The sequence below is a fragment of the Mytilus californianus genome, unplaced genomic scaffold (assembly GCF_021869535.1).
Source record: "Mytilus californianus isolate M0D057914Y unplaced genomic scaffold, xbMytCali1.0.p SCAF_7, whole genome shotgun sequence".
NCBI classification, from domain to species: domain Eukaryota; kingdom Metazoa; phylum Mollusca; class Bivalvia; order Mytilida; family Mytilidae; genus Mytilus; species Mytilus californianus.
The window spans coordinates 90,972,798-91,000,442 of NW_026262723.1; the positions used below are offsets into that span (position 1 = coordinate 90,972,798).

The 27,645-nt window shown below is 32.1% G+C and overlaps 2 protein-coding genes across 2 annotated transcripts in view; one reads left to right on the forward strand and one right to left on the reverse strand.

The window, feature by feature from the left end:
- LOC127708644 ((E3-independent) E2 ubiquitin-conjugating enzyme UBE2O-like) overlaps positions 1-27,645 on the reverse strand; it is a 207,428-nt gene that overhangs the window by 56,764 nt on the left and 123,019 nt on the right. The gene's annotated exons all lie outside the window — the stretch shown is intronic.
- LOC127708660 (uncharacterized) overlaps positions 1-27,645 on the forward strand; it is a 105,690-nt gene that overhangs the window by 51,426 nt on the left and 26,619 nt on the right. The window contains exon 10 of the mRNA XM_052213742.1: positions 26,709-26,805. Within this exon, the coding sequence (XP_052069702.1) occupies positions 26,709-26,805 (97 nt within the window). The remainder of the gene's footprint in view (positions 1-26,708; positions 26,806-27,645) is intronic.

A 27,645-nucleotide genomic window follows, 5' to 3' on the forward strand; every position in this document is an offset into this window, starting at 1 on the left:
GATTGTAATACTTATAGATAGGGATGAATAGATATAAGAATATGTGGTATGAGTGCCAATGAGACAACTCTCCATCCAAGTCAAAATTTAAAAAAGTAAACCATTATAGGTCAAAGTATTTAACTGCACCTGTATAGATCAATCTAATTAAATTTAGTTCTCCATACTTGCTCCCAATTTTCAATCGGTTTTTTATATGTCGTTTGTTAAACACAAACATAAACAACCAATCGAAAATGGGAAACAAGTGCAGAGAACTAATTCTAATAAGATTGTTAATTGATAAGATGGGAGTTATCTGTGATCATGTTCACGTGAAGTACATTTGAAATTGATTAAATTAAAGTGCAGTGTTTTTAAAGCCAATATGCATTCATATTAGAAAGCATATAACTCAATTTTAGACAGAAAAAGATCATAGATTAATATTTTCAATTACATTTACATTACATTCTCGACTATTACATTTTCTTCCCAAAATGAACACTTTAGAATGAGACGAAGTAGCTTTTTATTTAATGGTCAGTGCTGATATAGGTTTAATGCTTGAAAAAGCTTATGGAGTTGGTATTCTGTGAAATGTAGATTACTGAAATTTGATTTTTTACTTTAAAATTTTGATCACATTTATTTTTTTTTGTGCTTTTTTTTAAAGAGACTACTGAAAATGTATGATTTATGATTTCTAAAACCCTTTAACTTAAATGGATGATGCATAACATTAGTTTTAAAGTAGACATCATATGGCAACATATGAGCATATCAGCAGTTCATTCATTGGTATTTGTTATAAGATCATCTCATTCAAATTGACTGTGCTGTTGAACTCACCCCTATGCATGTAAACTATTATATGGCAAAGTCAATTGAAGTGATTGCTGTGTATAGATAATTTATCATAATTGATATGAAAATTCTATACTGATGGTATTATAATTCATGTAATTGGATTCAAAATCTTACAAGACACTAAACAAGGCACTGTAAATCAACTGATTTTTATGCATCACAAAGGGAACTTAGTATTTATTTATCATAAAGCCAATAATCATGATAATATGTCGTTTGCATTCAATAAACAAGATAAACTAGATGTAATATTGAATTTACTGAGATTGAAATTGTTGTTTTATTTCTATCTGCTAATTTATGAGATAATTTTCTCATGATGGTTAAAGGATTTTCTATTGATTTCACATGTCCATGTAACCTTGAATTATCAACGGGGAAATTATTATATAAAATGAAACACTTCTTCAATATTCTTATTGTTCACAAGTTCTAAGAGGTGTGATTTCATTTGATAAAACTGTTAGAAAAATACACGTGTGAATAAAAGCTATTTCTTGTGGTTTGTCAAGATAAGTCTAAAATGCATTAGATTTAATATCTTAAATAAATGTAGATATTAGCTCACCTGGCCCAGTATATATGTGTAATAATTTTATGCCCATTCTCTATCTGTCATTGTCTGTGGGTCTTTAGGTAGGTTACATTTTCATCATCTCCTCTGCAACTGCAAGACCAATTTGAACGCAAGAATAATATGTGTAAGTTCCTATATAAATTTACTCTTTTCATTCATTTTGGCTCTAAAAAAAACCTGGATGCTAGAGGCAATGTTTGCTTTTATTTATCCAACTTTCAAAAATCTCCAGTGAAACTAGCAGGTGAAAAGTTTTGAAACCTTGAGAGATTGATGATTAGAAAACCATAATGAATTTAAGATTCTTCTCTACTAATGATCCTCATTTAGTTTGCTGATATGAGAAACACGGTTGCCAAAGACAATCCTGTACCATGTTAACCCGAAAACTCCTAAAAACTTATTAAAAACCTTAGAACTGATAGATAATACTGGAAACTCTATTTTATATGGTTTAATACTGCTTATGTTGATAATAAACACTATAACTTTGAGATATGTAAGTCACTTGCACTCAATAAATGTACAATTTAACTTCAGAAATATTATTTTTGTGTCTCGAATGCCAGTTCCATGTACCGGTATAACAATATGGCGGATTTAATTACGGTATTCAGAAGGTTGATTACTTTATTTAAATAAAATATCTACCTTTTGAATAATTCGACCGCCATATTGTTATACAAGGAATTTGCATACAAGATACAAAAATCGTATTACTGAAGTTAAATTTTACTTTTATTGAGCAAAAGTGACATATATCTAAAAAAGGGTTTTGGGGTAAATTTTATCAGTTCTATGGTTTTTAATAAGCTTTTGGGAGTTTTCGGGATATTGTGGTACCAAAGGCCAATTTTGATTTTGATTGACCAGTTTCAAAAATATCTCCTTTGAAACTACAAGAAATCTCTTTTGAAATCTTAAGGGGTTGGTGATTTAACGCTCTACAAACTTTCTTCGTTTAATGTTAATTAGGTGGCAAACATGGCAGCATTACACAATTTTTACCAAACTTTTAAGGAATGATGTATGAAAAAAAAAATTCTTGTCATAAGTTATGCACATGATGAGAGGTGTTATTCCATTTGAATTAAGTTGAAACAAATACATACCATGTGTGAATAAGAATTATTAATTGTGGTTTGTCAAATAAATATGACAAGTCTTCAGTGCATTGGAGGTATCATCATAAAATGAATATAGATTATGTATGAGGTGAATAAAATGATGTTTTACTCATACCACATCTTCCTATATCTATTTACTTTAAAGATAAGGAAATCTTGCACTGAAATGGAGTACTAAAACATCAAATCTAATGTTGAAGGGCTGGAATAACCAAAACAAGATAAAGCTGGGGAAAGTTTCAGACTTTACAAAAGTTCTGTTACCATCTTAGTGTGTTAAAGGGGCATTAGCTGTCAAATTCATGTTCACCGATTTGACTCAAATTCTCATATTTGATTTATAACATACTAAAACGTATATCCAAATTACAATAAGTCAGAAATAAACAATTAACAATGCATGGACTCGATAATATAAATCAGCATTTCGTGTGTATTTTAGTCTAGACGCCATCTAATTAACCATCGAGATGACCTCCAAAGACTGCCGACTTTCACATAACCCAATATAAACAAACATAAATACAAATAGATAGCGACCTCGTGCAATTGGACTTTTCTAGGTCTGTTTGATTTCATGTTATAGGTTGAAAAAATAAGTTAATCATCTTTTTTACCTGTATAAAAGATTTTTTGTGGATCGAATCAGTCAATGAAATGGTATACCTTTGTTTCATTTTCAATGTTGACGTTCTTTTCCTTTTAATGGCTGAACACGACTAATACATGCGTAACCAATCTTAAGCTAATGGGTTAAATTGAAGGTCACATGAATACAGATTCAATGAGGTCGAATTATTCACTTGCAAGTGAATATATGTAATTCATCAACGATGTTTCTTAGCTTATTTTGACAAAATTGAACTAAACTTGCTGCTAAAAGCTTATTATTATTTCACTTTTTCAATTTCATTAATGATTGAACAAACAAAAAAATCATATTTTAATCATAACTTGTAGCTAATGCCCCTTTAAGTTGTATCTTTTTTATATATTTTAAATTTATTTTCTCTTTTGTCAGCCTTCTTTGTATATTTTGAACTAATTTTTGGTATCTTGTTATGTAATGAGTATTTCCAATTCGTGTTGGTGTACAACAGGTGTCAGCTATCATTTTGATATTGTGGTAAAATTTATATGAGAATGAAAAAAATTTTGGGTCGTATAATGCTATCATGTTGTTGTCGTCGTCGTCCGAAGACATTTGGTTTCTGGACAATAACTTTAGTTTTAGTGTATGGATCTCTATGAAATTTAACAAAAGGTTCAATACCACAAAAGGAAGGTTTGGAATGTTTTTGGGGGTGATGGTCCCAACCGTTTAGGAAAAAGGGGCCCAAAACAAGCATTTTTCTAGTTTCAGGACAATAACTTGTGTACAAGTATTGTGATTGATCTGAAATTGTATCACAAGGTTCAATACCACAAGTAGAAGGTTTGGGATTCATTTTGGGGTAGTTGCCAAAACCGTCCAGGAATTAGGGGCCAAAAAAGGTCTAAAACAAGCATTTTTGTATTTTCAGGCAATAACTTGTGTTTAAGTGTATCGATTTTTTTTAAATTGTACCATATTTTACAAATAGAAAATTTGTTCAAATGTTTTTTTTTTAAGGAGGGAGGGGGGGGGGGGGGGGGGGGCAAAAGAATTTTTTTTTGGGGGGGTCAATTTTTTTTTCCTCAAGATTTAAGAAATTTTCAATTTTCCAAAGAAAAATTGGGGGTCACAATTTATTTTGCTAATCTTTGTATATAGTCTGAAAACAGATTTACTAAGTATTGCGCAACAGCACAGTGTATTACACAAAAGCAAGAAATCTTCAATTGAATATAAATTCAAATCATATAACCAATTTCGAGTTCTTTGACTACATTTATTCTGTGTTAGAAACCTATAATGTGTCAAATATTTAATTACAATCCAAATTCAGACCTGTATCAAGCTTGAATATTGTGTCCATTTTTGCCCTTACTGTTCAGGGTTGGACCTCTGCGGTCGTATCCAGCTGGGCTAGGCGAAGCAGTTTATTATCAGATTGATGTGAGGGTTTACATATCAAAACTTTTAGGATTTCTACATATAATGAAAATTGTCAATGCAAAGTCTGCTACAGTTTACTTAGGAGTGGAACAAAAGTTTTCAAAATTGCTTCTCATCACATGTATTCTAGCCCTTAAATATTGATTATTTGATCAGGATAATTGTCCAATAGCCAAACATGGCCACTATGAACATAAATAAACTCATCATAGATACCAGGATTAAAATTGTGTACACCAGACACGCATTTCGTCTACAAAAGACTCGTCAGTGATGCTGGAATCAAAAGTTAAAACTTACGTAGAAGAAAATACAATAAAAAGCAGTCCAGAAAATGCACTTAACTCTAAAATAATCATATTATACATAACAAAAACACACAATAAATAACAAACAATATCATATTTAAGAATGATAACAGTTACTGGAACCAAACTCTTAAGTATTTGTGAAAGGAGAAATAATCATATAAGTCACTTCAAGGTCATCAGGCTAAGAAATTGGAAAATTCCATGATCAAAAAGCATTTTCTTTTAATAAATGGTAATCTTTCAACCAAACACCACAGATAAAAGTAAGAAGATTTAAGCTGAAGAAGGACAGCCGTGAGCAAAAGCAAAAGCAAAAAACAGTCCACAACACACTGTTACTGCTACACTTGTGGCAATTGTTTTTTTGCTCATGACAGGCAAGATAATATATTCTGTGTGATGTCATGAACAAGGAAAAGAGGACAGGATTATGGTTATGAAAAATGGAACAAATCCATGGTCAACTGTGGCACGGATATTTCTTAAAGGGCAAGCAAATCAGGATGGCATCCATAAAACTTCAGAAGTACTTACTTCAACTTACTGTAAAGAACCATTGGTTCTGAGGATTTAAATGATATGATAAAATATACATAATGAGCCACTGCTATATATCAACTGGTTTATTGCCTATCAAAACATCGTTTGCCTAGCAAGTTAAGGGCATTAATCAGATCCTTGCAGACCATTTTATTTAGTTTCTTGGTATCATATATTCATTTGACTTCACAGTTATACACATTTGTATGTATACAACAAAATATGTAATTTACAGTTCACTTAATACAAAAAATTTTGTTTCTATATAATTTTTAATAATAAATACATTCATTATTTGAGATCTATCAGGATGTCTGACTTAAATTTAAGCATCTCACACTTCTCAATATACATGTCTGATAAATGAAAAAAAAACCATTAAAAAATACTCTAGGCCAAAATGTTCAAAGTCAAAAACTTTACAAATATTGAAAAAAAACTAAAAACTTTATATCCATATGTTACCATTAATCAGTCACATAAGACAGCAAAGGAGAATAAAATGTGGAAACTGAAATGATTTTTATGCAATGAAAGATTGACACATTACACTTTTTCCATTATTTTTGTTATTGGATGGTGTCAGAAACTTGAACCCTAAATCGGTCAACAGGTACAACAACCATGTGACACACTTGCAGAACAAGGAAATTATTTTTTGTTAAATCACATTTTAGTTGGAAATTGAAAATGGAAAAACTGAAAGTTGGGGGGGCATATTGTTTTACCCCTGTCCGTCCTTCCGTCTGTCCGTCCATCCCATTATGGGTATATAGCTATTCCAAATAACTCCTCCTACAGTTTGAATGCTAGGAAGTTTTCATTTTGCTGGCTGTTTGTACATATATTGAAGGTGTGCATGTGGTCAGGGTTTTTGATTTTTATTAATATTTTTCTCTTTTGGGAGATAGTTGAACTTTGTCATTTTTGGAGTATTTACTTGCATAAGAGGTGCATAGTGTTTCCGGATAACTCCTCCTACAGTGAACCACAGATCTATGTGCTCCCATGCTCAACTTTGCGTATTTTAAAATAACACTTTGCATCTGCACGGACATCATTTGTGTCTCCCAGACATAATAATATCTCAAAGAAAGTCCTACATTGACTTTGTTATAATACAGTTACTTCAGAGTGGAATGCGGGGGCATCACTTTGTCTAGTTTAAATTCATTTAACTCAGTTTTAGCATGTATCGTTCAGTTGTCTTTTTTAAAAATCAGATGAAATGACCATAAAAAATGCAGTTTATCATACGTTGACGACACATTTTTTGCAGTTGGTTAAAAAGTAAACTCAGTTAGATAACTTTCCTGCCAAAAATTAAAGCTTAATGTTAGGTATGTAGCAGTTTCAAAGTGTAAAAAAATATGTTTTCATTGACGTATTGAAAAACACCTTGATAATGTGCAAATGAATGTAAATAAGTGTACTATAAAAAGCTATCCCGTCTGTGGTGTTTTGGTCAGGAAAAAATTAGTATTTATACTCGTCTGCTGAAATCTCATTTATAGTTATCATCAAGCAAATTGAATGGTTGACTTTCTATTTCTGTACTCAAAAATAGAATTGAAGTCATCTACAATGAATATCCAATGAAAGCATGATTCTTTAAGGTGAACAATTTTGGGTAATGACCGATTTTCATGCCAGTACAGAGTAACTCTACATTTGACCTTTAATTACACCTGCAAAATTTTATTGTTTTTGAAATACTGTAAGGAAACATATTAACCCATGCTGAGAATCTAAGTTGAAACTATCACCCATTAATCATCAAATCAAAGCAGTTTGTCTTTTCAAACCAGATGTTTTTATACGCCTGTTTATGGGACGTATTATGGTATACCGTTGACCGTCTGTCTGTCCGTCCGTCCGTCCGTCCGTCGTCAACATGTCGCACATTAATTTAAAAAAGCTTTAACCAATATGCATGAAACTTTGGTGAATTGTTTATATCTATTGACATGAGCTCCCTTTCATTTTTTATAAATTTCAGATATACCATTTCCGAGTTTTGGGGTTTTATTCATGAAAAAAGGGGGGATTTTCCACTTTTCTGACAATAACTCAAGAATGCTTTCACCAACTTGCAAGACATTTTGGTGAATTGTTTATATCTATTGACATGAGCTCCCTTTTGGATTTTTATAAATTTTAGATTTAACGTTTCAGAGTTACAGGGTTATTTCATAAAAAAAAGGGTGATTTTCCAGTTTTCAGACAATAACTAAAAAATGCTTTCAGCAGTTCTCATGAAACTTTGGTGAATTGTTTATATCTGTTGATGTAAGCTCCCTTTAGAATTTTATAAATTTTAGATTTTACATTTCTGAGTTATGGGGTTTTATTCATTAAAAAAAGGGGGATTTTCCAGTTTTTGGACAATAACTCAAAAATGCTTTCAGCAGTTCTCATGAAACTTTGGTGAATTATTTCTAGCTATTGATGTAATCTCCCTATTGATTTTCATAAATTTCAAATATGACATTGAGAAGAAATTGAACTTTATTTGTTTATAGTCTGACAACAGATTTACTAAGTATTGCACAGCAGCACAGTGTATTGCACAACAGCAACTAATCTTTAATTGAATATAAATTCAAATCATATAAGCAATTTCAAGTTCTTTGACTACATTTTTTCAGAAACCTATAATATGTCAAACATTTAATTACAATCCAAATTCAGACCTGTATCAAGCTTGAATATTGTGTCCATTTTTGCCCCAACTGTTCAGGGTTGGACCTCTGCTGGCGTATCCAGCTGCGCTAAGCGAAGCAGTTTATTTACAGTTAATTGGTGATTGTGACATATAACATCATGTTTTCCCATATTAAAATATTAATCATTATATATCCATTTAATTTAGTGTAACGGCATCATAAACAGTTTGAGAAAAGCATGACCATGTCCATTGCCAAAATATAAGTATTAACAGGATGTAGGACTACAAGTGTTTATAACTTTATAACAATACAATAGTACATGTTTAGATATGTTTTAATTTACAAAATAAAAATAAATGTCAGTATCAATAAAAATTGATTGATTGTTGCTTGCTAAACCTACAGTGGCAATTATTTATCAATAAAAACATTTTCAAAGAGCTTGCGACAGTGTTAATTTGAAAACCTTTTAAGAACAAGTTTCTTCAAAAGGATCAATAAATTGACTTGGATTGTATCTAAACTTACAGACTTTATAAACAACATCCCCATAGCAAATGATATGATACCCATTTGTATTAAGATTTTTACCGATACAGTCGAACTTCCAAACCAATTATTTATATCTATGAATGAATTTAGGAAAGTTTCGAAATAATTTGTGATAACTCAATCAGTAAAAGACCATTTTTACAGGAGTTATTGGACTTTGACAATTGTTTTGGGGGAGTATTGTAAGTGTCACCTTGTGAAAGCAACTCCATTGAGACCATTTGACAGAAAGCTCTCATAATTGATTGGATTGTTTGCCGTCATGTGTTGTTGAACATTTTATACCATAATGTTTATTTGACCATTTTAATTTTTATGCCCCTGCCGTCACCAGAAGGGGCATTAAGTGTTACCCTTGTCCGTACGTCCCAAAATTGGTTTCCTTTCTCGAACTTTAGTTTGCCTCCACCAAATGTTATGAAACTTATAATCAATGCTTAATAACACAAAACATAAATCAAGTTTGATTTTGGGTAGTGTCACTTTTACCGTTCTAGAGTTATGCCTCTTTACAAATGGAAAAATTGCTGAAGTTTTCATTTCCGTTCTCTAACTTAAGTTTGCCTCAATCAAATGCTAAAAAACTTATACTCAATGTTTATTACAAAAAAACTCAGATCAAGTTCAAATTTGGGTGACATCACTTTTACCGTTCTTGAGTTATGTCCTTTATAATGTTATATGCAATAATCTGTGTCCCATGGACACATTCTCCATTTATTTTTCCTATTGAACCACAATGACACTTTGTGAACACAAATCCTCTGGGACTGTTGGACAGAAATCTCTCATACTTGGCATGATTGTTTGCCATCATGTGTAGTTTACAATATTTTACTGTAATCTTGATTTAACCATTTTTCTGGGAGTTATGGGACTTTTACCATATTTTGACTATTATACCACAATAACACATTGTGACACAATATAATTTTTCATTGACACAGTGATGGGGAAACATTTCGCTACAGCGTAGTAATCTTGTTCATTCTATTCTGTTTATTAGATTTAATTTCATAATATTGTAACATTCTTGTGAAATAGGTTAAGTCAGGTTTTAATGAAAGTCATTTACATTTATGACGTCACAAATACATAACTTATGAAGCAATTGGTGAAAATCTTTTTTTACTGAAACAACTAGACATTACATATGTTTTCATCAAATTTTCACAACGCAGTTTAAAAAATTCAGATTTTTTAGGGCCAAAATTATTGGTTAGTGAACCAACTCCTTTCAAAAATTTTACTATAAAGGCAAACACAACATTTTAATAGACACACCTTTATTCAAATATAGCTTCTAAATCCATTCTCTATAATTGTATTTCTACAGACGAATAGTCCTGTTTCGAGATCTCATTAGTCCTTGATTTGTGAAGACATAAATTGCTGGAATAATTGAAAAATAAAAATATTGTACACATCTTGCCACTTGAAGCCATGTTACACCTGTTTGTATAGTATCGTATTGCATTACTATGGTAGAGATACACATCGGTAAATATGATAAAGCTAGTGACAAAATTATAATCACAGATCTCTTTATAGTCTGTCTCATGTCTGCTTTATAGGTTCCTCTGCCAGGTAATTGGTGAGGAAGAGGACTATAACTTTGAGTTGGAACTGGTGAAAGGTGTAGTCTTGACCCTCGAATTTCATCTGGTTCTGAGAACCAGCGATTTTGCTTAGTTATTATTGTGTTCCTTTGATCTCCTGTTGATTTGTTATCGTTTGTAATAAGGATTGTTGGAAATTCATTGGCATTATCTGAATTGTTTCTAGTTAAACAATTATCCTCAGTTTGTGTCATTGAGTCAACAAGTTTACATTTAGGTTTATGTGTATGTGACGGTGACTTTAAGTTCATCAAGGAATGTGATATACGACTACTTCCATGTAATGAACTATCACTCCATTCATATGTTTCAGATGATGAACTATAAATTTTATCATGTGTTGTATCAGATGTACTTTTTGGACGACGAGGTGAAGGGGAGTCATGACAACTGTCAGAATAACTATCAGTAGAAGAGCATAATCGGTTTCTTTTACCAGATTTTTCAAAGTTTGATGCTTTACTCGGTAGTGGAGAGAGTAACTTATTTTTCTTTGTTCTTCTCATTTTTCGACGAAAATTTCTGATTTTATTTTTATCTAGAGGATTTTGGGGTTTCATTTTGTTTCCAGTAGTGAAAGCTCTCTGTCGGAAACTTTGTTCTGCAGGACTGTCATCCGTATCATCAACCTTGAAAGAAGCTGAATAACTACGTGGACGCATTGTTTCTTCTTCATCATGTTGTTGACAACTATTGCCAGGTTCCAGTAAAAGAGGTGTTTTCAGGTAGATTTCTTTTGTTTCCAAAGAAGGTCGTCTACTGTTTAGCTTTATCATTTCTAATGAATTTTGTCTACTGTTTGTCTTTTTTATTTCCATTGAAGGCTGCCTGCTAAAGGCATTAAGAGTTTCCTGTTCTGGCTGTTCAATAATAACAGATATAACACTGGATACATCATCCATTATTATACTTTCTGTATTGAATGTTAATGATGATATATCTGAATCAGTTCTGCAGTCTGTATTTATTCCGGAAGTATCTGAGAACGTTCCTATACTGTCAACAGAATTTTGTTTTTTCAATTTAGGAAGCTTTCTGGGGATTTTTTTCTTCTTTTTGTTAATTGACTGTGGTCTGAAAGCTGTGGACTTACTCTGGTTCTGTTCAGTTTCATGCCATACATTCCCAGCACTTCTACGAGTGTGTTTCAGTGGATTTAGGTAAGGATTGCATTGCTGGTCTGCCTCTGAATCAAGCGAAAATAAACTTATATTAGACATTTTACCAAGGGCTTCTGCTATAGAACTTTTTGCTTTTTCTCGAGATTGTGTTTTATATGTATCGCTGAGTTTTCTCAGTCTGATGAATTGATCACTGGTTAGTTCATTGTCATCTATGGAATTTCTATTCCCTTCGATGTATCTTCCCCTAAGTTCATGTAAAACTTGTTCATAATTAGTTGCAGCTACAGAGGTTGCACCATCAGTGTCTTCAATTGGTATGCTATAAATATTGTTCATTGATTGATGACGACGTCCCCCAGTAGATTGATAATTGAACAAATTCAAAGAATTCCTACTTCTTTGCCAAGCATGCATTGCTGTAGCCTCTCTTGGTTGGAGTATTGTGATAGGTGTAACAGTTGCTGATCTGTCATACATGTTTGGATACATACTTCCCACTCGACTCGACATCTTTGTATATAGTCGAAAAATTGCCAGGAAGTACATGGTTGTCATAGCTAACAAAGTAATAGTAAAAATAAAAATGCTGGTATATTCCACAAGGTTACCAGGTTCTAAATAGGTATCATGAGAAAAGCAGTCATAAGAGAATGATGTTAATGCTGCAGGCATGGTATTGTCAATGTAGAGTATATATATTGTAACAGGAAGTAGCAGTAACCAAGAGCAACAGATAGCAGTCTTCCTAGAGGTCAAAAGGGATGCATGAGGATCACTTCTGTAAATCTTCTTTAATCTTTCATAAGTAATAATCATCATGGTAACAAATGTACAGTTGTTGGCATTTAAATGTAAAAAGAGATGTACATTACACAACTCTAGAAACTCATTTTCTGTGAGCAATAAACCAATTCGTGCTATTTGCAAAGGTACAATTATTGCACATACAACAAGAGCAATAGTTAACAATTGAATTAAAGTTGTGTGACGTCTCCAGTTTTTTTGTAATAGTTTCTGAAGTCCTATTACATTTGATATAACTCCAACGAAAAATGTAATGCATAGTATAGATAGTGATAATAAAGCTATCCCGAGGTCCTCCTCGTCAGCACAATCTTTTTCAAAAGTGCCGTTCGTACTATTACACATAAAAATAGTTCCAGAGATATTCCCATTCCACATTATGCACAGGAGTTGTTCACTGAAATGAAAACCAACATTTTAATAAAGATTTAAACAACAAAAAATGTTTAAAATATTGGAAATATAGCAGTTTGTATTACCCTGGTGATTCAGTTTATCAATAAAAACAGTGCAAGGATAGCTGATATGATTTGCTATTCAAGCAATAAAAGAATACACAACTTACTATAGGAGTACTACCATGAAAAAAAATATCAATAAATATGCATTGGTATGGATTAGTGTATAAGCATTGTTCTCCCAGCTCACTCCCCTGACTGATAAATAAAACGTTCTATTTTCAAGGGAAATTTTCTTTTCATTATCTTTGTTTACATCTTTTCAAGAATCCATAGGAAACTTTTCATGCAAAATTAACATTTTAAAGGAATTTGAATCACACACAAAAAATATTGTTATTTTTATTGTTGGTTGTGTTATTTGAATTGATATCTTTTTGTCATTTCCGGGCCTTTTATAGCTTACCCCACGGTATTGATTTTGTTCATTGTTGAAGCCCTAATGGTGAACTATAGTTGCTTACATCTACTTTATTTGGTCTCTGGTGGATAACTGTCTCATTGGCAATCATACCACATCTTTTTATTTTTATACATGTATTATTAATTGTGTCTGTTAGTCTGTAGAAATTAGTATTAAATGGTGTTGTGTCTTTTTTATCTAGAGAAATTGGTATACAATTCCATTGTGTCTGTATGTCTTGAGCAACTGATTTTTAATTGCATTGAGTCTGTAAGTCTGGAGAAACTGGTATTTAATTGCAATGTGTGTGTTAGTCTTTAGAAACTAGTTTTAATGGCATTGTGTCAAAGGCAGAAGAAACTGGTATTAAATGGTATAGTGTCAAAGTCTGGGATGCATTGCACTTGTGCAAATTTTGAAAATGCAGTATTTCATTTAATCCACTAGGTTATATATAAGTTGCTCCAAAAAATGAATGAATACTTATTTTGCACTTTTATTCAAGTAACAAAAATGGTGATTACATTTTTTGGTATGTAGAATTTTTGTAATTTTAGCTTAATATGATACTTTTTTAGGACTATTCAAATATTATTGTTTAATTGTTTTGTAAGCACAAATGAAATATGGTTTGTGGTGCAAATGAAAGATTTTTTTAAAGGGCAAATGAAATGCCATTTAGCGCAAATACAAAGAGCTGTATTTAGGAGAATATGGTCAATAGTGATAATTATTTGACATGTAGAACACCATATGTATGCATTTTAAATATTATTACAAAATTATTGGAAACTGAATTCAGTTGATATGAAAAGTGAATTTGAGAAGTATGCTGGGTCAATGTAATTAAAATTTTATCATTCTCTTTAATGATGTAAAATTTTGGAATTTGAGAATTTTCAATACCACAAAGTGTATAACAAATGTATTTTGAGACGAGCAAAATTGATTTTCATAGTTTTTCTCTATATAAGACAAGAGAGTATGTCATGAAAGTAGGAGTTCAAATCAAACTGGTTGAGTTTTTATACGACCACAAACAAATTTTTGTGGTCGTATATTGGTATGACGTTGGTGTCGTCGTCGTCGTCCGAAGACACATTAGTTTTCGCACTCTAACTTTAGTTTAAGAAAATGGATCTCAATGAAATTTTACCATAAGGTTCAATACCACAAAAGGCAGGTGGGGATTGATTATGGGGCTTATGGTACCAACAGTTAAGGAATAAGGGGCCAAAAAGGGGCCAAAAATAAGCATTTTTTTAACTTCCAGGCATAACTTGTGTGTAAGTGTATGGATCTCTCTGACATTGTACCACAAGGTTCCATATCACAAAGGGAATGCTGGGATTGATTTTGGGGGTAATTGCCTCCAAATTTTAGGAATTAGGGGCCAAAAAGGGGCAAAAAACAAGCATTTTTCTAGTTTCATGAAAATAACTTATGTGTAAGTGTATGGATCTCTCTGACATTGTATCACAAGGTTCCATATCACGAAGGGAATGCTGGGATTGATTTTTGGGGTAATTGCCTCCAAATTTTAGGAATTAGGGGCCAAAAAGGGGCAAAAAACAAGCATTTTTCTCGTTTCATGACAATAACTTGTGTGTAAGTGTATGGATCTTTATGAAATTGTACTACAAGGTTCCATATCACAAAGGGAAAGCTGGACCTCAGTTTGGGGGTAATTGCCCAAAAAGTTTAGGAATAAGGGGCCAAAAATAAGCATTTTTCTAGTTTCCAGACAATAACTTGTGTTCAAGTGTATGGATCTCTCTGAAATTGTACTGCAAGGTACCATACCACAAAGGGAAGGCTGGGATTGATTTTGGGGGTAATTCCCTCAAAATTTTAGTAATTAGGGGCCATAAAAGGGCAAAAAAACAAGCATTTTTCTAGTTTCAGGACAATAACTTGTGTGTAAGTGTATGGATCTTTATGAAATTGTACTAGTTTCAGGACAATAACTTGTGTGTAAGTGTATGGATCTTTATGAAATTGTACTGCAAGGTTCCATATCACAAAGGGAAAACTGGGTTTGAGTTTGGGGGTAATTGCCCTAAACGTTTAGGAATTTGGGGCCAAAAAGGGGCCAAAAAACAAGCATTTTTCTAGTTTCCAGACAATAACTTGTGTTCAAGTGTATGTATCTCTCTGAAATTGTACTGCAAGGTACCATACCACAAAGGGAAAGCTGGGGTCGAGTTTGGGGGTGATGAATCATAAGGGGGTTCAAAAAATTGGGGGGGGGATTTTTTTTTCCTTTTTTTTCATTAAAATTTTCGATTTAAAATTGGTTATTTCTGATTTATATATAAAAGCAAATAATAATGATATGGTTTGAATAGGTAAATTAAAAATTTTTTTAGTTCTTAGACCACTTTCATTCTGTGTCAGAAACCTATGCTGTGTCAAATATTTAATTACAACCCAAATTCAGTGCTGTATCAAGCTTGAATGTTGTGTCCATACTTGCCCCAACTGTTCAGGGTTCGACCTCTGCGGTCGTATCAAGCTGCGCCCCAGCGAAACATTTTATTTAGTATTGTCAAGCACTGGTCAAGTTATATTAAGTATATGTACAAAAAATGGTCAGCATTACATCAAACCTTACTGGACCAAAAAATAGAAAGATTAAAATAAGGAGATCAGTATGATTGCCAATAAAACAACTATACACCAAAGACCAAACAACAAGAATGTTTCATCTATAGGTCATCATACGACCTTCGGCAATGAGCAAAACCCATCCTAAAAGTAAGCTTTAAAAGGCCAAGTTATGACCAAATGTGACACAATTCAAAAGAGAAACAAATAATCTGATTTATGATAAAAACAATAAATGAAAAACAATTATGACAAACAGCATTCAATGACAAGCACTGGATTTTAGGCTCCTGGCTTTGGATAGGCACATTAAAAAAATGTGGGATTAAACATGTTTGTCAGCACTTAACCCTACTCCCTATAACCTTGGACAGTTGTGTAACAGTACAACATAAAAACAAATAGTATAAATCAGTTGCAAAGGGCTCGACCCATTAGATCTGTATTGAGCGCTAAAACAACTAACAAAAAGACAAAATACACTAAGGACAGATTTTAGAGTACACACAGTTTACGAAAGGTAATTCAATGCCCAATTTCCAATGATAAATTAACCATGTTCTGCCGGCTAAAATGTCAGGATTATTCCAAAATAGCATTAATCCACAGCTAAATTTTGTAAACAATTATTAGGTAGCTTGCTTGATTTAACTTGTTGATTTTTATCCAAAAGTTAAAACTTATTGTGGCTTTAAAAAAAATATTTAAAGATCTTTTCATTTCATACTCATAATGATTGCCAATTTAGACCATTTTCCACCCGATTCCAAATGAATTGGATATAAGCAACTATAGGTCAACCTACGGCCTAAACAATTAGGAAAGCTAATAACATATAGTCAGCTATGAAAGGCCCAAGACATGACAAATTGTAAAACAATTCAAACGAGAATATCAACTGCCTGATTAATGACAAAACAATAAATGAAAAACAAATATGACAGACAGCAACCAACAACAATTTTCAATCTTGAACCATAAAAGATTTGCTGGCTGTTTTCATTTTTCATGACGAAAGTTTGATATGAATTAAGGAAGATTTTTTATCTTGGTTTATAATAATAAAATATGTAGTCCTGATAAGAAGTAATTCAAAAGAAAAGTAATTAAATAAAAAAGAAATCAACTTCTTACCTTTCAATTTTGTTCATAGATACTGATGTAGCAGTACAATAAATGTGATAATGATAGAACATATCATTATGTGTCAATTTATATCTTTGAGATTTCTTGCTTTTCATTGGCTAAGAACTATTAGATAAGTATTTCTAAGAAAATATGAAGGTTTTGTTGTTTGGATGTTGTCAAGGTAAGTGTTGTTTCTATGGAATACGCAAGTTGATAATTCAGACCAGTGTCGAATAACATGCTGTCTTTACTATCAATAACTGAAATATCAACAGGAAAGGTTTATATTGTCAGTTTTCAAATGAAAAATGCAAAAAAATCTCAAATACGGAAGCAAAATTCAATTACCCATAAATTAATACAGGAGGAATTGAAAATTATTTTAACTTTATATTGCTATCTAACAATCTAGACTTTAGCTTACCTGGACTAGAGGAACAAACTAGTTTTTCAATAACTCGGTCTCTTCTACTGTATGTAGAAAGTTCTGCTGCAAGGTCGTTATGAAATTATGTTACTTTGGTGATGTAACAGTTGAAATATGGCACCAATTAAAGAAAACTAATACATATAGCTACTTAAAATTAGGATCTGATTAATCAAACTGGTTTGATACTTATGATCAGCTGCTACTAGCTATATAGGTTATTTTTTAAACTTATATATTTTTGACCCAGTATGGAAATATACAGATATATTTTTCATCTTGAGAACACCAGTTAGCCATTGAGAGTGGCAAAAAGGTAGACACATAAAATTCAATGCACAATCAGAATTGCACTTATTGCAGAAAGATTCCTTATGCGGTACTCACTGGTGTCAAGTGGCCAATTTAAATAGAATTTCTTGCATTTGCAGGGTCAAGATCCCTAAGTTGTTTTAACCTATTAAGAGCAAAAAAAAAATTAATAGAAACTACAATTTTACACACAGTCTGACTAAAGTCACTATCAACTTGCGTAAAACAAGTGGATAGTAGGGGCTGGCTTTAGTCGAACTGTTTTACACAAATTTTATCCATAAAATCAAATGTTATACAGCACTAAAGGGATTGTTGTTGATGGTCATCTTGATACAATATCACAAGTTTAACATGTTTTTGTAAAATTTTGCATCCAAAGACATCCTTGAACAAAATTAACCAGTTTGTATCTAAAAGACAAAACTTCCAATAGAATCTTTGTTTTGGTTAGGAATATCCTTTATAATAGATTTTGCGATAATTAGTTTATTACTAAAAAAAAATCCAAAAACATTCAATATTACACATTTATACTTTCTTATAAAAATATGTTCAATAATAGGAACCTTAAAGTACACACATTAAGCTGTAATACTGTGTATATAAGGTCAAGAAGGGAAGACTTTTTGAAAAAAGAACAGGTGATCAATAAATTCAGGTGAATTGGCCCTACCTCTTTAGTTCAATTGCCTGTCAATGTGTCTATCAACCCACTAAATATCAAAATTGATCATTTATTCTCTTACAGATGGTTAATCTTTAGAACCCAAATGTTACAGTAAAGACATTCAAAATATGTACCAGTTGATGCTTTCTTGCATAAATCAACGTCATATAATTAATTTTATGGGAAATACAGTATAAGAAAAGATCTTTTCAGCTGATTTGCAACATACACATAGTTAAACTCTGCCATTAATATGATGAATGCCGTTATGATGTCCTGGTTTTACCCTTCATCATTTTGGTTTCTGGACAAAATGTAGATAACTCGACAACTTGGTATGATGGTGCACCAGAAGGTGAAAAATACCCCTAATGATTTTGAGGTCACTAGGTCAAAGGTCAAGGTTACATCTATTCATAGACCATATTTGGGCCAAAATTTGGTTTCTGGATGATATCTTCTTAACCTTATTTTAAACTTGGTTTGATGAAGGCCAGTAGGCTGAAGAAAACGTCTATTGATGCTATGGTCAGTAGGGAAAAGGTCATGGTCATACTGCCTATAAAAAAACTTTTTTGGGGGGGAAAGTTTTGTTTCCAAACAATTATTTCTTCTTCTTGGTTCAGTGGCTTACTAAATATGAATTTTTTGGGTATAATCACTGAGACAGCAATCCAACAGGCAAAAAAAAAAATCATCTAGAGGTCAACATACAGTCTTCAACAAACTGTAAACAGGAGAAATGATTGGCTAACAAAGTTCTACAAATAATTCAACATGAAGGAAATTGTCAATGGACTGCTATTGCTCTAGAACTACTTCCAAGTTTGCCATTTTTATGCCCCCGCCGTAGCTCTTGGGGCATTAAGTTTTACCCTTGTCCGTCTGTACGTACGTACGTGTACGTACATATGTCCCAAAATTGGTTTCCGTTCTCTAACTTGAGTTTGCCTCAACCAAATGTTATGAAACTAATACACAATGCTTATTACCACAAAACACAGATCAAGTTTGAATTTTGGTGATGTCACTTAAATCGTTCTAGAGTTATGCCCCTTTATAAATGGAAAAATTGCAAAATTTCTAGTTTCCGTTCTCTATCTTAAGTTTGCCTTAACCAAATGTTATGAAACTTATACACAATGCTTATTACCACAAAACACAGATCAAGTTTGAATTTTGGTGGCCTCACTTTAACCGTTCTAGAGTTATGCCCCTTTATAAATGGAAAAATTGCAAAATTTTTATTTTCTTCTAAATATCAAGTAATTTTTAAAATTGAAGTTATCTTCCTTTGTCCATAATTTTAGTTGAATCAACTACAATCAATGCTTTATACAATGCAATGTTTAATTTTGACTTCCAGTGATAAAACACAGATCAAGTTGAATTTGGGTAGTGTCACTTTAACCATTATTGAGTTATGCCCCTTTATAAATCGAAAGATTGCAAAATTTTTAGTTTCGATTCTGTAACTTAAGTTTGCCCCAAACAAACATTATGAAACCTATACACAATATTCATTACCACAAAACTAAGATCAAGTACAAATTTTTTGTTTCCGTTTTCTAACTTTAGTTTGCCTCAACCAAATGTTATGAAACTTATACACAATGCTTATTACTACATAATACAGATTAAGTACGAAATTTGGTGGCGACACTTTTACCATTCTTGAGTTATGTCCCTTTATAAACATATAATTGCTGAATTTTTCGTTTCCGTTCTCTAACTTTAGTTTGTCTCAACCAAATGTTATAAAACTTATACACAACCGTTCTAGAGTTATACGTGTTTACAAATAGAAAAATTGCTGAATTTTTAGTTTCTGTTCTCTACTTAAGTTAGCCTCAACCAAATGTTATGTGTCAACATGACCAATTTAGACAATAGATTCCTTGTATAAATTATTATTATTATGATTTTATCCCTTTCTTGCAATATTGCCAATGATCTTGAAAACTGAAATCAAAGTAAGGTAATTGTTTATCGACTCATTAAAGAAGTTATTGCCCTTCAATAATTTTTTTTTTATTACCCAGATGTGTTTTTATGAAACAACTACAAGAGATAGAGTGAAACAGCTATGAAAGATAGAGACAAACTGTTAGCAGCAAAATTGGTTAGCAAGATAAGCAACATAATAATACTAGATCACCAATTGACTCCTTGTGGGAGTTATTACCTTAAATTAAACTTTTTACCCATATTTTGCATTTTGGGATATTGTCTTGAAAACTATTATAAATAGAGGGAAACAGCAGAAATGATCAGCAAAATAAGATCTTCAAACTTCCACAATAAATCAATATATTTGTGATAAAATTTTATAAAAATTCTTGACTAATTTATGGTAAATTATTCATGCTGTAAAAAAAGATTAAAAATGAAAATATTATAGAATTGAGAATGGAAATGGGGAATGTGTCAAAGAGACAACAACCCAACCAAAGAGCAGAAAACAGCCCAAGGCCACCAATGGGTCTTCAACACAGCGAGAAAATCCTTATGTTTATGTTTATTGAATTCTGACACATCTCTGAAACACTTGCAAAAATATCCAACTGAGAAATGTATATTTCATAGAAAGGAACCAATGCAACTTCACAATGGAAGAAAGAAAAATTAACAATAGGAAAGGAAAAGTCATTATGTTTTTCATAAATTTTGGAATAAAGATTTTCATGAGGAATTTTAAACATCAAGGTCTTAAAAAAGGATATAGTACATTGGCCATAATAAAGGTTTCATTTAGTGAAAGTCGGTAAAGGTGTATTCATTGAGTTTGTATATTTGGAAAAATCTGGATTGTTTATCGAATAAATATCATCTAAAATATCTGCATGTATGGTCAAAAATATCTATCAAATGGTGTTTTGTTGGGTGCTATGAAGTATAAAGTGTGATTTTAAGGAATAAATTGGTAATCAGAGGGCACAGTAAGTATCCATTGGAGTACTAATCTTTTGATATATTTTATCTCCTTATGGACAAATGTATTGTCAAGTAAAATGCTTATAGCTCTATATAATACTGTATTTGCCAGTTCAATTTGTATTTTGATAACTGAAAAAGGATTTGTAAAATGAAGACAATATTTATAGTTACACACAGTTTTTTAAAAGATCATCTGTTTAATAAGATTATGTGGTAGTGAAGTATACAAAATAGATAAATCATAACTATCAATGGAGACAAACTGTCATTTAATGAAACATAACTCATCAAAGACTTTCGAAGAATTTTTAGCACTTTAGAAATATTTAATACTGCTTTTCACAAATATTACTACAAAATTTAATAATATTGTAAGAGCACTGGTCAGAAAAAGCAAAATATGTGTAGTTGTACATTTATTGGATGCAGATATAAGAAGAAATTTTGATTTAGGTAGGCATTGTTGAAATGTGTTCATCTACAATCTTTTCTTCAGTAAAAGTTGTTGGATTTAAATGTTTTAAAATTTGTAATCTCAGTTCTGACAGAAATGACATTGTTGGCTGCTTTGTCAGCTGGTACAAACACAAAACGATTTCTGAGAAAAAAATTCAGTTATGATATATTGGTTTAGTAGAAGGATTTGGTATAAAGTAGCCTTCAAATTGTTTAGAATTTTAGAAGGTGGAGGACATTTCTGTGTCTTCTTAAGAAGATTTGTACCTTCTCTGTCTTGGGACATTTTTTGATGGTCTTTTGTAACAACATGAGCACAGGGATCATTTATATGTCACACATTTTTATACACCCGTTTACGGGACGTATTATTGTATACCGTTGTCCCTCTGTCAGTCAGTCCATCAGTCCTTCCGTTTATATCTATTGATGTGAGCTCCCTTTCGAATTTTTATAAATTTTAGATTTTACGTTACCCAGTTATGGGGTTTTATTCATTAAAAAAGGGTGATTTTCCAGTTTTTGGACAATAACTCAAAAATGCTTTGACCAATTTGCATAAAACTTTGGTCACTATTTTATATCTATTGACGTGAGCTCTCTTTTGATTTTTATAAATTTTAGATTTTACGTTTCTGAGTTATGGGGTTTTCATCATTAAAAAGGAGGATTTTCCAGGGTTTTATTCATTAAAAAAGGGTGATTTTCCAGTTTTCGGACAGCAACTCAAAAAGTGATATGAGCAGTTTTCATGAAACTTCTCTGACTGGATTATATCTATCAAAATAAGCTCCCTTTAGTTTTTTTTAATAAATTTCTGATATGATATTTAGGAGTCATGGAACTTTGTTCTTTGAAAAAGTAATGGGCATATCATTCGCTCATGGCGCAGCTCTTTAATCACTATCTTAAGAACTAGGAGTATTTATGATAATTTAAGCAGGCCAGACATTTCAGGTTTGTAGGTCATTTTTTTGTTACCTTTTCAAATCATTGTTTACAAACATTGTATAAATCATCAATGCAGTATATAGCTATTGTTTTACACTTTTTGTGGCTAATTTACATTTTTAACATATGAATCATATTTACCAAATCTGTAGGAGGATCTGTAAATTGATTTTATATATGTGTTAACATGTAGGATAAACATTAGTGAAACAGCAATCCAACAAGTATTTTACAATTTGAATTAAAGGTCATGTAAGATAAACATTAGTGAGAGAGCAACCCAACAATACCATAAGACCAAACATCTGGAAGTCAAAATTTTATTTTCAAATTCAACTCTCATAATAGTAGTGTCGAAATTATATGCTAACCTCTAATTAACACAGGCACTTGTCTCAGAAAAAAAAATACCTATATACCTTAATATAACTTATTAAGGTATATAGGGGAAAAAAATTCTGAGACAAGTGCCTGTGCTAATTAACCCAAATTTAGTATTAACAAGCAAATTTTGATGAAATTGATATTTTGACTGTTGGATAAAAAAGCTTTTAATAGCCAGTGATTCTTAAAATAACTTAAATAATATTTCCTTTGGCTATGATATCATAGTCTTTTATTTTCACAAAATAATTGTTGTCCTATTGGGTACAAAAAAAGACACAACAAAAATAAGAAGATGTGGTATGATTGCAAATGAGACAACTCTCCACAAGAGACCAAATGACACAGAAATTAACAACTATAGGTCACCGTACGGCCTTTAACAATGAGTAAAACCCACACCGTATAGTCAGCTATAAAGGGTGCGAGATGACAAATGTAAAACAATTCAAACGAGAAAACTAACAGCCTGATTTATGTACAAAATAATGAACGAAAAACAAATATGAAATACAGCAACAAACGACAACCACTTAATTACAGGCTCCTGACTTGGGACAGGCACAAACAGAATGTGGCAGGGTTAAACTAGTTTAAAGACGCACCAAACCTTCCCCTAACCTGGTACAGTGGTGTAACAGTACAACATAAGAACAAACTATGAAAATCAGTTGAAAAGGGCTCAACTCATCAGATCGATACAAAGCAGAAATACATCTTACAAAAACACAGAGTGGACATAGCAGGGTACTGATACATCCCCACAACAAAAAGACACTAAGTACAGATCTGAGAGTACTTGCAGTTACTGACAGCTAGTTCAAAGCCAATAACAACTAATAAAAATCATGCATCTAAGACTTTTCAAAATTACTAAGTGTTGTTTACATATATATAATCTGAATCATCACTGCAATAGATAACAATGTTTCGACACTGTTAGTCACCAATTTAAGTTTTTGACGTATGTATCATATTTAACACATACTTAAAGGAAGATACGTGAATTGTCTATATGTGTTTATGAACAAAACCCATACTGACCCTAAATAATGCGTTAATTGTTAATTTAATTTCGTCCTGAATATAAATGAAATGTTTACCACTGGACATGAAGCAAACAACAATCAATCAATCAACCTATTTTGAAACAGTTTTTTTTTGTTGGACACTGCAATTTTTTGCTGCAAATCAACCCAAATTTACAACATATGCTGTCAAATTTATATTTGGATGTGATAATTGCTGGTTTAGCGGAAGTAGGAAGTGAAGACACCTACCTTCCAAATAGCTTACAGTTGTAGCTGCTAATCGACATATGAAAAATTCCATTTAGTTCCATCATTGTGTAATTATCATTTTTGATATTATGTATTTTTTTTTTAGATAAGCAATACTGCATGTATTAAAATCATCCATGAAGGTGTTAGCCAAATCGGAAATACCATGATATATTGGTTAATGCATTTTTTTGCAGGGTGAAAGGGGAAGGGGAGTCTATCAGCAATTTAACTTTATTTCATGATAAATTAAGGATATCCTTTTACATTTAATGTAGCATAGTGTACAATATCTAGATTGATGTAATCAGTAGTTTTTATACGACATATTGGTATGACATTGGCGTCGTCGTCGTCCAAAGACACATTGGTTTTCGCACTCTAACTTTAGTTTAAGTGAATGGATCTCTATGAAATTTTACCATAAGGTTCAATACCACAAAAGGAAGGTTGGTATTGATATTGGGGGTTATGATACCAACATTTAAGGAATAAGGGGCCAAAAAGGGGCCAAAGAACTTCCAGACATAACTTGTGTGTTAGTGTATGGATCTCTCTGACATTGTACTACAAGGTTCCATATCACAAAGGGAATGCTGGGATTGATTATGGGGGTAATTGCCTCAAAATTTTAGGAATAAGGGGCCAAAAAAGGGGCAAAAAACAAGCATTTTTCTAGTTTCAGGACAATAACTTGTGTGTAAGTGTATGGATCTTTCTGAAATTGTACTACAAGGTTCCATATCACAAAGGAAAAGCTGGAATTGAGTTTGGGGGTAATTGCCCTAAACGTTTAGGAATAAGGGACCAAAAAGGGGCCAAAAATAAGCATTTTTCTAGTTTCCAGACAATAACTTGTGTTCAAGTGTATGGATCTCTCTGAAATTGTACTGCAAGGTACCATACCACAAAGGGAAGGCTGGGATTGAGTTTGGGGGTGATGAATCATAAGTGGGTTCAAAAAATTTGGGGGGGGGGGATTTTTTTTTCCTTTTTTTTTCTTTAAAATTTTTCCATTTTAAATTGGTTATTTCTGATTTATATATAAAAGCAAATAATAATGATATGGTTTGAATAGGTAAATTAAAATTTTTTAAGTTCTTAGACCACATTCATTCTGTGTCAGAAACCTATGCTGTGTCAAATATTTAATCACAATTTTAAAATCAGAGCTGTATCAAGCTTGAATGTTGTGTCCAGACTTGCCCCAACTGTTCAGGGTTTGACCTCTGCTGTCGTATCAAGTTGTGCCCAGCGGAGCATTTTATTACAATTTTTTTGTTAAAATTAAAGATTGCTTTGATGTTTACCCTAACATCTCCTTTTATTTTATTTTTTTGGGGGGGGGGGGAGTGATATGCCAGGTAAAGTTTAAATCACCAGTTAATCCTGATTGAACTTTTCAGTTAGACAGTACATGAGATTTTGTTAGTGAATTTGGAATCTTTAATATGTTGAATGGACTTAAAACTTTTCGCCACTCTTTTGTCAGTAAACTATTGAACAGAATAATTTCATATCTGGTCAGCAACTTTACAGTGTTGAGTTGTAACATGTAATTTCTTCTCAGATCTGTCAGACACCTACTTCCTGTTTGTCAATACTTTGAATTTTTGCAATATGTTGAATGAACTAAATGTTTTTCATCACACTTTTTTCAAGTACTGCTGAACAGAATTACTTCATATTTAGTCATCATCTTGGCAGTGATGGGTTCAGAGTAACAGTTGAGCACTTTTAGGATCTGTCAGACACTTACTTTCTACTTTTTGATACTTTCAATTGCCAGTGGGAGTATGCTTAGCCGGACAACACATGCAATCTTGTTTTGTTAGCAGGACAACACATGCAATCTTGTTTTATTAGAAGGACAACACATGCAATCTTGTTTTATTAACAGGACAACACATGCCATCTTGTTTTAATAGCAGGACAACACTTGCAATCTTGTTTTATTAGCAGGACAACACATGCAATCTTGTTTTATTAGCAGGACAACACATGCAAACAAAATGATGCAATCTTGTTTTATAAGCAGGACAAAGCATGCAATCTTGTTTTATAAGCAGAACAAAGCATGCAATCTTGTTTTATTAGCAGGACAACAAATGTAATCTTGTTTTATTAGCAGTACAACACATGCAGTCTTGTTTTTTTAGCAGGACAATGCATGCGATCTTGTTTTGTTTGCAGGACAACACATGCAATCTTCTTTTATTAGCAGGATAATGCATGCAATCTTGTTTTATTAGCAGGACAACACATGCAATTTTGTTTTTATTAGATTTGAGTAATACAACTAGTTTTTGTGTAACTTTCAAGATTACAAAAGAAACTTCTGCTGAAATGTTGCTGTTCTAACATTCTGAAAACAACATAACTCCTTACTAATGACATTTCTTGTCTGTATCTGACTCTATAAAGATTGTTGAAGGAGGAATTTATCTGAAGATGAACATTTAGTTGTATTACTTATTTATTGCAGATTAAATGCTGACGGAGTGAGAGAATACTTTCCAGCACCATTAGTTTTGAAGGGATTACTGGATTTATGTTCCAAGCTGTTTCATATACAGTTTAAGGTTTGTAGTTAATGGAAATTATGCCTGTAGTATGGTAATGGTTTTTTTTTTTTGTGTTTTATTGCAGAAAATATAAAAGATAAAGGGAAATTGTAAAAGCAAAAGTGTTCAGCAAAATAAAATCAACAAATATTTTTTTAACATGAAGGAAATGTCAATTAACCCCTTATTGGAGTTATTGACCTTGAAAAATTTAATTTTAATTTTTATTTTTTTGGTGGCAGAAACTAAAATAGAGAGAAATTGTGAAATGAAAAGTTTTTTTGTCAATTGACCGCTTTTAGGAGTTATTGCCCTTGAAAGAGGGTTTTTATCCATTTTTTTTTATATTTTGCAGAAATTGTTTTAGATAGAGATTAATTTTAAATTATAAAGATGTTATAAGCACAATAAGATTTACAAATAGATAGACATTGTCAACTGACTCCTTTTAAGAGCAATTGCCCTTTAAAGATGATTTTTGTCTGTCTGCGACGAAAGTCGCAGTATGCAAGACATAGGTATTACTATCTGGCGACCGCCATGGCAGCATAAACTATTTGTATAAAGCTTTATATTTCAGAAGGTTGAAGACCAGGATGCTTCATATCTTGTATGCAGATACCTTATGTTACCAAGTTTCCATCAATCATATGTCCATTGTCCTTGACCTCATTTTCATGGTTCAGCGACTGCTTGAAAAAAAATGAGTTTTTTTGTCATGGGAATTTCTCACTTATTATGAGTACCGGTAATATGATATCTATATTTGGTATATGGGTTCTTAGCAACAACTACCGGTACATGTCTGTCAGACAGAGTTCACCTGACCTCAACCTCATTTTATGGATCAGTGATCAA